Source organism: Chiloscyllium plagiosum, chromosome 22 (assembly GCF_004010195.1).
Source record: "Chiloscyllium plagiosum isolate BGI_BamShark_2017 chromosome 22, ASM401019v2, whole genome shotgun sequence".
NCBI lineage: Eukaryota > Metazoa > Chordata > Chondrichthyes > Orectolobiformes > Hemiscylliidae > Chiloscyllium > Chiloscyllium plagiosum.
The window spans coordinates 5,820,298-5,837,835 of record NC_057731.1 but is presented as its reverse complement, the minus strand read 5'-3'; the positions used below and the strand labels follow the sequence as shown (position 1 = coordinate 5,837,835).

The 17,538-nt window shown below is 39.9% G+C and overlaps 1 protein-coding gene across 5 annotated transcripts in view; it reads right to left on the bottom strand.

Annotated features, from left to right (window-relative positions):
* The window catches only part of rhobtb1 (Rho related BTB domain containing 1), an 86,782-nt gene that overhangs the window by 49,168 nt on the left and 20,076 nt on the right, over positions 1 to 17,538 (bottom strand). For 4 of the 5 annotated variants that reach the window (XR_006314887.1, XM_043712319.1, XM_043712320.1 and 1 more), the window contains exons 2-3: positions 3,423 to 3,624; positions 2,515 to 2,618 (exon numbers count right to left, since the gene is read on the bottom strand). Coding sequence is in view for 3 of the 5 variants with exons in the window: in XM_043712319.1 (XP_043568254.1) it covers positions 2,515 to 2,618; positions 3,423 to 3,614 (296 nt within the window). In the remaining 2 variants the exon portion in view is untranslated. Of the gene's footprint in view, positions 1 to 2,514; positions 2,619 to 3,422; positions 3,625 to 17,538 lie in introns of those variants that run through there. The other variant, XM_043712322.1, reaches the window with a different exon arrangement.

Here is a 17,538-nt window from a genome sequence, read left to right as displayed (position 1 = left end):
TCCCTTGGGTGAGGGAATCCAGAACTAGAGGGCATAGGTTTAGAGTGAGACAGAAACATTTAAAAAAGGGACCTAGGGGCAACTTTTTCTACACAGAGGGTGATGCATCTATGGAAAGAGCTGCCGAGGAAGTGATGGAGGGTGGTACAATTGCAACATTTAATAGGAATTTGGATGGGTTCATGAACAGGAAGGGTTTAGAGGGATATGGTCCAAGTGCTGGCAAATGGGATTAGATTAGGTTAGGATACCTGGACAGCATGGACAAGTTGGATCAAAGGGTCCATTTCTGTGCTGTACAATTCTATGACTATGTTGTGCTTCAGTTATACTGGAAATTGGACAGACACATCTCAAATATTTATTTACAGAAGGATATAAATGCATTGGAGGAAAGTTTATTATGATACATAAAATGAATGGTTTGTCTTATAAGGATAGGTTGGATGGGCTGGATAGGCTGACTTATTCCCACGAGAGTTTAGAAGATGGAGAGGGATTGGAGATTTGAATAAAGTGTATAACATCCTCAAGATTGACAAGATGTATGTGTAAATGATGTTTTGGCTTGTGGCTAAGTTCAGAACCAGAATTACTGTTTTAGAATTAAAAATTAAAAGTCAGAGACGATGAGATTTTCTTTTCTTTCAGATAGTTGAGACACTTTGGATATCTGTCTCAGAAGGCTGTGGAGGTGGGAGGGATCATTGACAATGTTTGTTAAGCAGGGGGAAATCAAGAAATTACAGGGGTAGGTTGATATGTAGAATTCAAAGCACAAACTAAATCAGCCATGCTCGTATTGAAAGTTTGATCAGGCCAAACGATCTAATTTATTACATTCAATTTAGTATTTATTATTAACAAACTCTGAGGGTCACGATTATTTCAGCTTGTAAAGGACAAACAAATAACTTTTAGACAATTTGTCTTGAAACCTTGACTTTGTTGTCTCACACAGGTGCCATCTGACCTGCTGAGTATTTCAGCCTCTATTTGGTTCTATAAATAAATCGCGTTTACGCATTTAGTTTTCTTCTTCCAAATCCGCCATTCCTTATTCTTACTTCAACATTCAATCGCAATCACACAGATTGGACCAATTTGACACCTTCCCGAACTCCAAGAGAAATTTTACAAATCGGATTGGTAACAGGAAACTTTACAGGCACGCAGCAAACTGAAACTTTGGGTGTACATGGCCCATCATTTGGTCAGAAGTACAGAGGTAAAGCTCATTGTTCTCCTCCAAAAAAAAGTAATTTGGTTCAAAAGTCATGAACAATATCATTGGCTGAAAATTCTAATCAGTGCAGCCAATGGATGAGTCTCTTCAACATAAAATAAATTATCTTCCTTTTTGCTTCTTGGCAGCCTTCTGGTTTGACAAATTGGCCATTGCAACCTCAGACCCAAGTACACTCTCAATTTCCTGACAGTTTGCATTCCACTTTGATCTTTGCTGCAGCTGCTCCTTTTCACAGCTCCACTGGGTAATATTCCCATATTAAGCAGTTTTACATCTATCTCAAGCCTCCTTTTTTTTGAAAGGAAGAAAAAATCTTCTGATAGATACATGTGGTTACAAAATTTGCCTATCACTCAATACATTCAATTCTTAGTAAAGGGCTTAACTAACTTACTTAACTCTGATAAAGTTTCTTCTCTAAATAATAAGCTCTTTTCTATGTTCAGAGGCTGACTAACTTACCATGCATTTGTTTTGTTTTAATGTCAGATGCATCATGATGTTTCGAGAACTGGCAGAAATTTAGACACATTCAAGGAAATGATACTTTGATTTTGGAAGAGAACAACTTTTACTTCTGTACTATCCTATCTGTGTCTGCTCCTTATAGTACAGAAACAAACCCTTCAGTCCAATTTGTCCACGCCGACCAGATATCCCAATCTGACCTAGTCTGATTTGCCAGCATTTGGCCCAGATCCCCCTAAACCCTTCAAGTACCCATCTGAATGCCTTTTAAATCCATCACTTCCTCTGGCATCTCACTCCAACTTTTCCAGGGCAGCTGTGTAATTTTTAAGGTGGGGGATTAGGGAAGAGAGGATATATTATAGAATTATTCTTCTGCCTTCTATCCATGCACCATAATCCTACAAAAAAATTGAAACTTTAAAGTTAAATGTTAGACAGCAATGGTAAGCAAGAATGGAATGGAAATAACAGCTAGTAAGCAATCACATGATGGGTAATATACTCTAAAAGCAGTCAAAAACATTTTTTGACAGGAAGAAACTACATTAAAAGGTAATTCACACGTTACTCAAATTTTAAGAAGTTTGATCGTTAGGTCTTTTCATTCTACAAACTATTACCTGATTGCCAACTTTATATTTTAATTATGAAATACTTTATTTAAAAGTTGTTGCTCAAAACAGAACCCCAGTATCTTTTGTAAAATGTCTGTATTCCCTTGAGAAGTTTATTAAACTTAAACACACACACACACACAATTTGTATGTGGTGTATTTCTTCCACTTTTATTTTACCTGCCATATGCAAAACGCCTGTCCTTATGGTGGTCACCAAATGTATCCCACAGCCTGAGAGATATGCTTACTTCATCTACAACATCTCGGGAACGTTCAAGCACCTAAACAAAATCAACATTTAATGCAATAAATTGAAAATATTTTAAATTCAATGACAGCAAAGTCAACAAACTTTGGAGTATTACATTAATGTTAATCTGAGAGAGAGTAATTCAAGTATATTCCCAACATGACACTAAAAAAAACAAGGAACACAATTACAATGCTCAGTAACACCTAATACAAAGAGAGCAGAATTCTTTCCCTTGAGTTAAAATGAAGTTTGTTTACTCCAGTTTGTATATCTCTTAATAGCAGTACAACCAACAGTTCCAAATATTGGATCAAAAGGGTGCTTATATTGAGAATCTCAAGATAGCTCTAAAGGCATTAGTCAGATTGCTGTGTAATTTTTTTTCAAATTGTTCATTCAGTTACAATAACAAACATGCTTGCTGGCCTCTTGCATCTTATTAAATTTAAAATATTCAAATCTTTAATAAGTTGAAGAGCAATAGTTTATTCCCAGTTTCTCCATTTGTATCCAAACCTGAACTTGTTCAATTCAAAGTGACCTATACACAATACAATTTTACAACTGTTTTATTAGATTTGCAAGCCTACAGCTTCTACCATTGTATCTAAAACTACTAAGAACCATGTTTAAAAAGAAAGAAAGAAAGAAAGAAATACACCGTTCAATAAAATACTTGTTTTTTGAATGGCAATCTTGAGAGAAATCTCGGGACAAAGAAAAAACCAAATAATGTTAGAGTACATTCAAAGCATAATCTTTGACTTTGTGTATCATGTACATTTAATATTTGTACAGAGTTAAGTCACACTTTTGTAAAAGAAATTCTTACCTCTTGACAAACACGATACTGGTCAATCGCCCAGACAGTAGGAACGTGAGTGGACAGCAACTGGTACTGTGTTAAGGTGGTATTGCATGCTCTTGCACAGATGAGTCGTGTCTTTCCCACAGCATTGTCTCCAACAACAACACACTTGATAGTTTCAACATTTGGCCTTTCATAATCCATAGCAGTGTCCATTTACAGTAAACTACATTGGAACAAACAAAAGAATACACAGCTCTTACATACTTGCTCGAACAAATGCTACTTCGTTCAGCAAAACAACCAGAACTCAGCAAATATGATCTAATTTAGGTTCTAACTTTGCTCCATTTATACTGTGGTTTGTACTAAACCATAGGCAAATTTGCAACACTGGTATTTTTCAGTGCATTCAAGCCAAATCCTGCCATATCTTTAGTCTTTATAAAAACAAGCCTATCATACACAAACACACCACTATTGTTTAACTAGACTGGATTACTTGTCATTCTGGAAGTGGAATTGGCTAGATTCTGCTGACCAAAACCTGTAGCCTGTGTTTATATCAGTCTATTATTCAGTCTGATTTTGTGTTGGAAACAGAAACAGTTGAAAATTGGAAACTTCGTCAAGCTGGTCTAAACTTCAAAAACGCTCATGTAAAAGGCTCACAAAAGTCCAAATCTGCTACCAAGTCAACGGCAAGTAGTTATAACTTTAATCATGACTATACGGTGAATGGGGGCAATTACAACTATCAGTCATCATTTTGTTTACTTGGAAAATGTCTGGGCACCTAATGTATTGGGGTTGAGAAACATCTCAGCTATGATGCCCAATGTAAACAAACAGGAAGCTGGAAGAACACAGCAAGCCAAGCAACATCAGGAGGTGGAGAAGTCAATGTTTCAGGTATAACCCTTCTTTAGGGCTCAAAGCCCAAAATCCAACGGTGAAGAAAACTACTTCTTAAGCATGTAATTTGGGGTACTATACTTATTAAAAGGAAGCCTTTAGCAACATTAACATACAAAAGTGCATTTTCCACATAGTTGTACCAAGAGCTAAGCAGCTAAAACAATGAACCAGTGAATTACTTGCTCGAACAAATGCTACTTCGTTCAGCAAATCAACCAGAACTCAGCAAATGTGATCTAATTTAGGTTCTAAAAAAAGTCATCAAGTTTAGTTTGTTTTTCCGATGGACTCCAGTGCATCTAGAGACACTCCAAAAATATCCAGTTCAATGCTGATTCAGTTTAGACCAGGATTTTCTCCATCTCCATGCTCAGCCCTAGCATCCTAGCCAGATCAGCACAAGAGCTGCCCCAATCCCCACCTTCTCACTACCATCCATTTGCAGCTGCATACAGGCAGCTTAATGGGAAGCCAAGATTCAAAATAACTCAAGCCTGGCATTAGCAATAATTCCATCTGTTTTGGGCAGAAAACAAAGACACCCTAATTTTTTTTGTTGTTGTAACAGATCATCCAGGAAAATTAGATAGCTAACCATAGGTAGTAGAGCTTATAATGATAGATAGGTTTCATCACAGAACACACACAATATTATCTTGGTCAGAAGCCACATGAAACTAGGTTATAGTTCAACAGGTTTATCTAAAATCACAAGCTTTCACAGCACTGCTCCTTTGTCAGGTGAAGACTTCATTTACAAGAGACAATTTACAAGAAACACCAAAGTAAAGAGAAAACATTTTTTTATTTTTTGTTCCTTTTATACGGTTTGAGAAAAGTGTTGACTAGATTGCAAGTAGATTCTAATTGACAGAGGTAACAGTCAATTAGATGTACCAGTTACCTGATGACTAATAGTTAACTTTGTTCAAATTTAAATCAGACATGTTGGCTGTAATTGGTAAAGACACTGTCCCAAGGAATGAATTAGGTAATGGCTTTCACTTGTTTCAATCGGTTAAAACAGCTGCAACATACATATACCTTCTTTCACATGAATTAATACATTAAGCTTCCAATACACACAAATGGGTCAAACTGCGAGCCAACTGAACACATTCAGGATTATTTAGAAAATGTTGGCCAATAAAGAGTTGATATAATAAGAATCAGATTTTCATGTTGGAACTTGTGTTTTGAGTTTTGCAAGCATGGGTTGGTTTGAAACAGCTGAAAGGACATGATGTTTGCTATGATATGTCCGTATTGGCGACAGACACTATAGTTGTACCATCAGGACCTTCATCGGGCTTTTGCCCGAAACGTCGATTTCGCTGCTCCTTGGACGCTGCCTGAACTGCTGTGCTCTTCCAGCAACACTAATCCAGAATCTGGTTTCCAGCATCTGCAGTCATTGTTTTTACCTCGACAGACACTATATATCTAACATCACAAAGCACAGACATTGACATATCGCATGAATCAATGGCATGATGAACAGAATGTGTGTGACTTGTTGGTAGCACCTGGTTAGTGGCTACCAGTAACCATGTTGCTACTATATTAAATGTTATTTTTTGCAACATTATACAAGACAAAAAAACCTCTAACCATTGGTGTCTCTTGTAAAAAGGCCGTTGTATCACCTGTTTAATTCTCATCAATAATTTGACACCTTAAGATAGAAAACATCTCAAAAGAGGCTTTGTTGAAAAACAGATGCTAAGTAAAAGAAAGAGATCTTATCAAAATGACCAACATTTAGATGACCTAGAAAAAGGCAATGGGAGTATGAAATGGGAATGCTCGAGAAAGTGACTTGCGCAGCTGAAGGCACACCACAACTGAGAGTCTAAGAAAAGAAAGAATCCACAAGAGGCAAAATGCATGAGAACGGAGTTTGAGGGAGAAGAGGTTACAGATGTAGGAACGGCACTATGTTTAAGTGATTTAAAGACAAAGGTTAGATCATTAAACTCAAGACATTAGTGGAATTAAAATCAATGTTAGTCAGGATGCATAGACAATTGGAGGCAATGGATAAGTGTGATTTTGTTTTTGATGAGCTGATGCTTGTGAAAGAACAGAGTGGGAAGATCTTATTAGATCATTACAGCAATGAGAGCCATGCATTGGTTTCATCTGCAGATATGAGCAAATGATGTTGACTGCGCTTAATATCAAAGTAGCATTTGACCAAATGTGGCAAAAAGAGCACTGAATAAAACCGGAGTCACTGGGAATAAGGGGAAAAAAAAACTGATGGTTGGAACCATACCAAGTCTAATTGAAGATTTTTGGTTGTGGTAGGTCAAGCACTTCAGATACAGGACATCACTGGACTCTGAAGGGTAGGGTCCAAGGCCCAATCATCTTCAGCTGCTTCTTTGATGAGCTTCCCTTCATCATAAGGTAAGAAGTAGGCACAAGTTACAAGTGCTATTGAACACCCTCCATTTGCCTGGATGAGTGCAGCTCTAATGTCACTCAAGAAGCTTGGTTCCATCCAAGACAAAGAAATCAGTTAAGGGTTTAGATGGAGAGGAATTTGTTTAGTGTGTATAAGAAAATTTTCTGATTCAGTATGTGGATGTACCTACTAAAGAAGGGGCAAAACTTGACCTACTCTTGGGAAATAAGGCAGGGCAGGTGACTGAGGTGTCAGTGGGGGAGCACTTTGGGGCCAGTGACCATAATTCTATTAATTTTAAAATAGTGATAGAAAAGGATAGACCAGATCTAAAAGTTGAAGTTCTAAATTGGAGAAAGGCCAATTTTGACGGTATGAGGCAAGAACTTTCAAAAGCTGATTGGGGGCAGATATTCGCAGGTAAAGGGACAGCTGGAAAATGAGAATCCAGAGAAAGTATATTCCTGTTAGGGTGAAAGGAAAGGCTGGTAGATATATGAAATGCTGGATGACTAAAGAAATTGAGGGTTTGGTTAAGAAAAAGGAGGAAGCATATGTCAGGTATAGACAGGATAGATCGAGTGAATCCTTAGAAGAGTATAAAGGCAGTAGGAATATACTGAAGAGGGAAATCAGGAGGGCAAAAAAAGGGAACATGAGGTAGCTTCGGCAAATAGAATTAAGGAGAATCCAAAGGGTTTTACAAATACATTAAGGACAAAAGAGTAACTAGACAGAGAATAGGGCCGCTCAAAGACCAGCAAGGCAGCCTTTGTGTGGAGCTGCAGAAAATTGGACAGATACTAAACGAGTATTTTGCATCAGTATTTACTGTGGAAAAGGATATGGAAGACAGACTGTAGGGAAATAGATGGTGACACCTTGCAACATGTCCATATTACAGCGGAGGAAGTGCTGGATGTCTTGAAACGCATAAAGGTAGATAAATCCCCACGACCTGGTCAGATGTACCCTAGAACTTTGTGGGAAGCCAGAAAAGTGATTGCTGAGCCTCTTGCTGAGATATTTGTATCACCGATAGTCACAGGTGAGGTGCCGGAAGACTGGAGATTGGCTAATGTGATGTCACTGTTTAAGAAGGGTGGTAAGGATAAGCCAGCAAACTATAGATCGGTGAGCCTGATGTTAGTAATGGGCAAGTTGCTGGAGGGAATCCCGAGGGACAGGATTTACATGTATTTAGAAAGGAAAAGCCTGATTAAGGATAGTCAACATGGCTTTGTGCATGGGAAATCATGTCTCACAAACTTGATTGAGTTTTTTGAAGAAGTAACAAAGAGGATTGATGAGGGCAGAGGAATAGAGGTGAACAAGGTTCCCCACGGGAGACTGGTTAACAAGGTTCCCCACGGGAGACTGGTTAACAAGGTTCCCCACGGGAGACTGGTTAGCAAGGTTAGATCTCATGGAATACAGGGAGAACTAGCCATTTGGATACAGAACTGGCTCGAAGGTAGAAGGTAGTGGTGGTGGTGGTGGTGGAGGGTTGTTTTTCAGACTGGAGGCCTGTAACCAGTGGAGTGCCACAAGGATCGGTGCTGGGTCCTCGATTGTTTTGTCATTTACATAAATGATTTGGATGTGAGCATAAGAGGTACAGTTAGTAAGTTTGCAGATGACACCAAAATTGGAGATGTAGTGGACAGCAAAGAGGGTTACCTCAGATTACAACAGGATCTTGACCAGTTGGGCCAATGGGCTGAGAAGTGGCGGATGGAGTTTAATTCAGATAAATGCGAGGTTCTGCATTTTGGGAAAGCAAATCTTAGCAGGACCTAAACACTTAACTGTAAGGTATAGGGAGTGTTGCTGAACAAAGAGACCTTGCAGTGCAGGTTCATAGCTCCTTGAAAGTGGAGTCGCAGGTAGATAGGATAGTGAAGGCGGCGTTTGGTATGCTTTCTTTTATTGGTCAGAGTATTGAGTACAGGAGTTGGGAGGTCACGTTGCAGCTGCACAGGACACTGGTTCGGCCACTTTTGGAATATTGTGTGCAATTCTGGTCTCCTTCCTATCTGAAAAATGTTGTGAAACGTGAAAGGGTTCAGAAAAGATTTATAAAGATGTTGCCAGGGTAGGAGGATTTGAGCAACAGGAAGAAGCTGAACAAGCTGGGGCTGTTTTCCCTGGAGCGACGGAGGCTGAGGGGTGACCTTATAAAGGCTTACAAAATTATGAGGGGCATGGATAGGTTAAATTGATAAAGTATTTTTCCTGGTGTCGGGAGAGTCCAGAGCTAGAGGGCATAGGTTTAGGGTAAGAGGGGAAAGATATAGAAGAGACCTCAGGGGCAACTTTTTCACACAGTGGGTGGTATGTGTATGGAATGAGCTGCCAGAGGAAGTGGTGGAGGCTGGTACAATTGCAACATTTAAGAGGCATTTGGATGGGTTTATGAATAGGAAGGGTTTGGAGGGATATGGGCCAGGTGCTGGCAGATGGGACTAGATTGGGTTGGGATATCTGATCGGCATGGACAAGTTGGACCGAAGGGTCTGTTTCCATACTGTACATCTCTATGACTCTAAATCAACTTGATTGGATCCCATTTAATACGTTCAATATTCACTCCTCCATTACTGATGCCGCTATGCAGAAAGTGTCCTGCTGTGACTTACCAAGGCTCCTGCAACAGCACCTTCCAAATTATTGATCTATACGACTTAGAAGGCCAAGGAAAGCAGATGAACGAGATCACCACTTCACGGATGTTCCCCTCTATGCCGCACATAAGTCCTGACTTGAAACTATACTGTCATTCCTTCAGTGTCACTGAGTCAAAATGCTAAAACTCCCTCAATTACAATATTCTATGTACCCAATATCACATGGACTGCAGAAGTTCAATGAGACAACTCACTGCTACTTTCTATAGGTTATTTAGGGATAGGCAATAAATTTTGATTTCAGCAGCAACATCTGAAACTCATGAATAAAGTTATTCATTTGCCATATTTTCTTCAATCTAAGTGTTTCAACAGCAGAATTCCTGAGATAGGGCAGAGGTGGGTATGACGGAAATGAAAGAAGGCTGTCTCAGTGATTGTATTGGGAGTTGAACTTAGCTCACTTCTAATTAAACCTTCATTGATGGGCAAATATGATAATTGAGCCTGTAATAGCAAAGACAATGGTTTCAATCTTCCCAAGGTTTAGCAGAAGGAGGTTAAGCCACATCAAATGACTCGGCATCAGAAACAGTGTGACACCACAGAAGCAGTGCAGTGGTGTCGCTTACAAGTACTAACATACATGTTGAAGCTAACTTGATACTTGCAGACATACGAAGAGGAGGAAGAGCCTGAAAATAACCACTTCCGTACTGTTGATAATTCATTGTAACCAAGGAAGTGAGAATTGTATGAATGAACGTTCATTCTTTTCTATCAAAAAACTTACTTTCATAATGCTCATGTTTCTCAACATGCTGATACTTTTGTACTAAAGAAACCAAATTTACTTTTTCTTTCAAAAGTTCCAAAATTATGATTTGTATTTTTCTTTGTATTAGCAGTAATATTGCATTCCTTTGAAACAGATGTGGGAAGTGATGAGAGGTGGATTAAAAACTAGAAATTTACCATGCTTGGAAATGCTAGTCTTACTGATAGAGTCCTGCTTAAAAATAAAACAAGATGTCTTAAACACAACTGCATGTTGAGAGCAGTAGCTTGCTTCTTTTCAACTGAGGCGAATTGTTTTAGCAAACTAAAATAACTATAAATTGAAAATGTGAATAGGCCCCTGAAATAAAATGAAAAGAAGCATTTAAAAGAACAGAAAGGGCATTTTAAGTCATTTTCTAACTTCTCATTTTTACATCCTCATTATATTAAAATAGTAAATCTTTAATTGAGAAACAAGACAGCCAAAGATTTCAAGAAAATTAGATATTTCCTAGATTCTCTTTTTTAAAGAACAGGGAAGTTTTGTCAGTTTGTTACTGATACTTTTGTAATGTTTTTGTTGGAAATTCATCTATTTTCTCACATCCAGTTGGTCTGCTGTCTACCACAGTTGGTATTTGTTGCTACTTTTGAGTATATTTCAGATGCATGTGCAATGCTAAATTTAAACATGGTAAATGCAACACTTAAAAAAGGTGGCAAAGTACTTCCTTAATGCATATGTACAAGAGGCAACTGACAAGAGGCAGTCAGAAGTGCTGAAATTCAAATAACTTCCAAAAATGACCCATTAAAACTATTTCCTCCATTATGAAAGTCATTAAGTATTATATGAATTGATCAATTAAGCTTGATGTTATTGTAATTTCAAATAATTTATGTAATGGGAGCTAACAGCTAGTTTGAGGCAGCATGTGGAGTGTGCACTTCATGTACAATTTCTTCAACTATGACAACGCTTCGTTCCATTCCAGTGGCAACAACTAGATTCATCACATCACCAGAGTGAGTTTTAAGATGCCAAAGTAGAAGAAAACCTAAACAAAACTACAGTTCGAGGGAAAACAGGTCATCAGGAGTAGCTGAGTTATACTGGTAAGCATAGAATAAAAAATACCTTCTTTGCCCATTTGCCTCTCCCATCAGCGTGGGGAGGTAATCACAAGTATAAAAGTCGTATGAACTCAGAGTCAATGGAAAAAGTGCCGAACAACCTCACCTTGAAAAGTACAAAAAAAAACAAACAACAGTTGTGTGTGTGGTATAAATAAGGAACTTGACTGGAAGCAGAATAGAAACTATGCACAGTTCATCAAATAATTAATCTGGGCTACAACAGAGTTTTATTATATAATCCTTTGAGTGGTTTAATGAAAGCCATTGGCTCATGATACACACAGCACTAAATTTTAAATAGACCACAAAGACTTAATTGTAAACTGGCAAGCAGTTACTGGTTTCACTACAGACAAAGACAATTGCAAAACCCTTGCTATTAAAAAAAGAGCTTCAATGCCAATACCTCTTGATCGGGGTAGACTTTACTCAGCTCGACTCCCAGTACCAAATGGTCAATGGAAGGAATTATGAATTAAAGATTGGGTGCAAAGTTAGATGGTATAAGTGGCTAGCATTGTTACTTCATAGCAGCAGAGACCCAGGTTCGATTCCATCCTCGGGTGACTGTGTGTCGAGTTTGCGCATTCTGCCTGCGTCTGCGTGGGTTTCTTCCAGGTGCTCTGACTTCCTCCCACAGTTCACAGATGTGCAGGTTAGCTGGATTGGCTATGCCAAATTGCTCACACAGTGTCTAAGGATATGCAAGCTAAGTGGATTAGCCACAAGAAACACAGGGTTACAGGGATAGGGTAAGGCAGTGGGTTTGAGTAGGATGCTCTTCGGAGGGTCAGTGTGGACTTGATGGGACAAATGGCCTGCTTCACAACTGTACAGATTCTACGATTCATTACTTTCAATTGCAAGCAAGGGTGATTTGGAGGAGATTAAGTGATAACTTTGTTCTTGTAGTAAAAACAGGCAAGTAATTAATTGGTCAGTAATTACTCATAGCAGTTACACAATGATTAATTCAAAGCATCATGCCAGATTTGCCTCAATATAATTTTTCTGCAATTTTCTTTTATACCCGAAGACAGTGAAAATTATCCTCCTCAGATTTAAAATTATTCCTTGCTCTAGCTTTTGCAGATTTTTGTCTTTTTTGGGGGTGGGGAGGGTGCTGTGGAGAATATCTCTACAATCCATGCACACAGATGGACTTTCTTGGATGGCTTGTCTGATTTTAAAGTTGGGTCCTCTTGACTGAGCCATCCCCAATGATGGAAATGGTTTCTGTCTACCATTTCAATTCCATTCAAAATCATAAACACCATAATCAAAGCAGTCTTTATCTTGCAATATCCGAGGAAATATGAACACATTTAATACAATTTATCTACATAGTGTAGCCATTGGCACCTTGGTAACATTCCAAATAGGATTCGCAGTAGGTAAATAATCTGCACTGTACTCAAACAATACACTGTTTCTGAAGATGCCTTCCCAGAATAGCACGTACACAAAATATGATCATAGAGTCAGAGTCCTACAGCATGGAGACAGGCCTGTCGGCCCGAACTGGCCCACGCTGACCAAAATGTCCATCTATGCTAACCCCATTTCCCTGCACTTGGCCCATATCCTTCTTAAGCCTTCCTATCCATGTTTGTCCAAATGCCTCGTAAATGGTGCTAATGTACTCATTTTAACCACTGCCACTGGCAGTTCATTCCACATGCGTACCAACCTCTGTACTAGAAAAAGCTGACCCTTGGGTCCCCCCTTCTATTCTTTCCCCTCTAACCTTAAACTGATGCCCTCTAGCCTTTGATTCCCCAACCCTGGGAAAAAGACGGAGTGCATTCTCCCTATCCATGCCTCTCATGACCTTAGACACTTCTATTAGAGTCCCCCCCTCAGTCTACTACGTTCCAAAAAAAAAGAAAGTTCGAGTTTGTCCAACCTCTCCCTATAACCCAGACCTTGAGTCCTGGCAACACCTTTGTAAATTTCTTCTGTACTCTTTCCAGTTTAATAACATCTTTCCCATAGCAAAATGGCCAAAATTGAACACAATATTCCAAGTGCGGCCTCATCACGTCCTATACAACTGCAACACAACTTCCCAATTTTTATACTCACGTCCTGTCTGTTGAAGGCTAATGTGCCAAAAGCCTTCTTCACTGCCTGTCTACCCGGGACTCCACTTTCAATGAACCGTGCAACTGAACACCGTGGTCCCTCTGTTCCACTACACACCTTAAGACTATTATTCACCATGAAACTCCTACCTTGATTTGACTTTCCAAAATGCAAGACCTCACACTTAGCTATAATAAACTCCATTTGCCATTTCTTGACCCATTTCCCCAGCTATCAAGGTCCCGCTGCAATTTCTGATAATCTTCCTCACTGTCCATGATACCTTCTATTTTAGTGTCATCTGCAAACTTACTAATTATGTCTTGTACACTCTCATTCAAATCATTCATATAGATAACAAGCAGCAATGGGCCCGACACTGACCTGAGACACTCCACTAGTCACAGGTCTCCAGTCAACAAGCATCCTTCCACTATTACCCTCTGGTTCCTACCATTAGGCCAACTGTGTATCCAATTTGCCTAACTTTTCAGATTTAAATCATAATTATGTCTATCTTGGTTTGATGAAAAGTTGATGAACTTATCCATACCTACAGAGAAATACATCTGCCAATTTTGCCCAGCTAATTAATCCGTCACTATCTCATTGTACTTTTATGCTCTTATCTATACTAGTTATCTTGCCACCAATCCTGGTCTTCTTTCATATATGGATATATGGCTTGGGTAATGTGCTTTACAATAATTAATACACTGCATAGTTGAGGATGAAAACAGATCCTTGCAGAAGACTTCTAGTCCATTACTTCAAATTCCTGGTTGTATCCATCATTCAAAATAGTCTACTGCCTTATCTAAGTCAATAGCTTGCCTTCAATTCCATGCCTTCCATGTTATCTTAGTCTCTTGATGTAGAACCTTATTAAAAGCTTTCAGGAAGTTTATTAAACTTATTAAACTTCATTGATAGACATTCCCATTTACTACTTCCTCAAAACATTCAATCAGATTTGTTAAACATGTACACTTCCCAAATTCACGTTGGTTCTCTTTAGTCAACTTAAATTTCTTGAAGTGTTCAGTTACTCTGTTCTTAATTATAGATTTCAATAATTTGCCGATAAGAAACGAGGTAGCCTTTTGCAGGCATATAATTGGTTAAAATAGTATGTTAGATCCAGTCTAAAGAGGAAGATCTACAATCACATTCCTGGAATGTCTCAAAGTGTTCCACAACTACTGAAGTGCTTTTGAAGCAGAGTTACTGCAATAATGCAGGCAACATCCAATTTGCACACAACAATAATATTCAGATATCAGAAGGACTCCTGCACCCTTCAAATGGTGACAGCTACCTGAAGGGCAGACCTCTTTTTAATTCACAAAGAGACAGTTCCTCTGATTGCAGTGCTGGACAGTCTGCCGAGGTGCGTGCTCAAAACTTTGGAATGGAGCTTAAATCCAAAATCTTCTGAATCAGGTGCAAGATTGCAACCACTAAGCTAAGACCTGTACAATTTCTAGGAACTGGCAAGCTTACTACCAACTTTCCCCCACCTCCTGGTCAATGGTGATACAATTATTTTGAAAGATGTGCAATATAGAAGAAAACTGAACAGAAATTGTGCTCCAACTGCAGCAGTGAAGAGACTAATATCTTAATGCCAACAATAGGAGAAAGAAAGGGGCACTATTATTGTCCTGTTTGGCTACCCCAAAGTTTTTCCTTAAATTATTTAACAAAATATCCAAATGTCCAATCATGATTGACCTCTTCCATTTTCTCATTTATCTCTCCACTCTTCAGGCTCTCTGCCTGTACTCCTGATGAAGGGCTTTTGCCCGAAACGTCGATTTTACTGCTCCTCGGATGCTGCCTGAACTGCTGTGCTTTTCCAGCACCACTCTAATCTAGAATCTGGTTTCCAGCATCTGCAGTCTTTGTTTTTTCCCATTTTCAGAAGTGCCTTTAAGTGTGGACAAGCAGTCTAGTTATAGCTCCAGCAGAAAGAAGTTGGCAGGGGTAGTGCAAATAAAAGCCAAAAGTTCAGTGGGTGAACATATTCCACAGCATGGCACTTTAACAGATAAGATCGCTGCTGATTCAGGCAAATTCAGCTCAAGCATTACTGATTGGTGCAGATCATTTGGCTAGGGGTAAAAACAGAGAGACTTCTCAAAGGACAAGATCAAGCTTGGCTGCTTTGCAGCTATAATTAACCAACATGCAGACACACATAGTTACATTCCTTCAATTTGGTACCACTGGGGTTGTAGTAGCCATAAAACAACTGCTACAGAATTCCTGAACTTTAGCAGAGGAGGGAAGAGAACAACGGTAAGACATCCCAGGACAAAATATGACTTATTTGCGTGTGGCACAGGTCACTAAAAATGCTATTTTTAATGTCTGTGCAAATATGAAACCTGACAGTGCCATGGCCAATGCCAACAGAAAATAATACCCTCTTTTTTGTCAACAGAATTAGCATTTATAAGGTAATTGAAAGTAGGATGATGATGTGTTTTACTAGGAACTGTCATTATGGGTCTCAATTCCAAGGATTTTCATGGAATACATTTTTTGTCTCAAGGGCAACATAAAGCTTTAATCCCTGGATCCATCACCAATCACAAAAAGAATGAAACAACTTGGCAAAATAAAAACTACAAATAATATTTGATTCAATTTACAACACTATAAGAATAGTACCTGATTAAAAGTCACACATTATTCTGCTAAAACTAATTTTATTAGGGTTATTAGCGGTTACTACACTGTAGGAGAAAGTGAGGATTGCAGATGCTGGAGATCAGAGTCAAAAAGTGTGGCGCTGGAAAAGCACAGCAGGTCAGGCAGCATCTGAGAAGCAGGCCTGCTCCTGCCCAACCAGACTTATCTCCTCATACCTTAACCTTGTTGTCCTCCTTGGTCCATGATCTCCTCACATACATTCAGATCACCGCCCACAACCGCCAACTCTTCCATGATTTTTGTTTCCCCGGCCCCCAACACCTCATATTCACCATGGATATCCTGTGCCTGTACAAGTCCATCCGCCATGTCTAAGGCCTCCAAGTCCTCAATTTCTTCTTCTCCCACCGACCCAACTATTATCCGTCCACCAACACACTAATTTGATTGGCTGAACTGGTCCTCACCCTAAACAATTTCTCCTTTCGATCCTCCCTGCGGTTCCTGCACCACTCAGTCTCCATTTCCTGCAACTGCTTCAACACAGACATCTAAGTCAAACCCACCGACTCCCACAGCTACCTGGATGACATCTCCTTCCACCCCCTCTCTGTAAAAACGCTATCCCTTACTCCCAATTCCTCCATTCCCACTGAATCTGCTCCCAGAGGAAGCAATTCCACTCCAGAACATCTCAGATGGCCTTCTACTTCAAGGACCACAATTTCCCTTCTCACATGGTCAACAATGCCCTCCAGCACATCTCCTCCATTTTCAGGACCTCCACCTTTGAACCCCACCCCTCCATTCGCAACAAGAATAGAACCCCAGGACCTCACCTTCCACCCCACCAATCTCTAGGTACAAAACATCATCCTCCATCATTTTCACTACCAACAGTCACACCTCACCAGAGATATACTTCCCTCCCCACCTCTATCAGCATTTCACAGAGACCATTCCCTTTGCAGCTCCCTCATTAGGACCATGTCCCCCAGCAACCCCCCTCCACTCTCAGCACCTTCCTTTGCCGCAGGTGTAAAACCTGCACCCACACCTCTCTCCTCACCTCCATCCAAGGCCCGAAAGGATCCTTCCACATCTGGCAGACATTTTCCTGCACATCCAAACACCTCCTCTACCGTGACCAACTCGCAGAAAGTTTCAGAGAACATCTTTGTGGCACACACACACTAAATAACCCCATTGCCCTGTGACCGACCACTTCAACTCCCCCTCCCCCATCAAAGACATGCAGGAAGTGCTGGGCCTCCTCCACCGCCACATCCAACCACCCAACATTTGGAGGAAGAACGCCTCATCTTCCACCTTGGGACCCTCCAACGCACAGCATCAACATCGATTTCACCAGTTTCCCCTCCCCTTCACCCCAGATCCAACCCTCCACCTCAGTACCGCCCTCAAACAATCCCACCTGAGCAACTTCTTTCCCACATGTCCGCTGCACCGTCCACTCTGACCTATCACCATCACCCCACCATCTGCATATAACCATTGCCTTCCA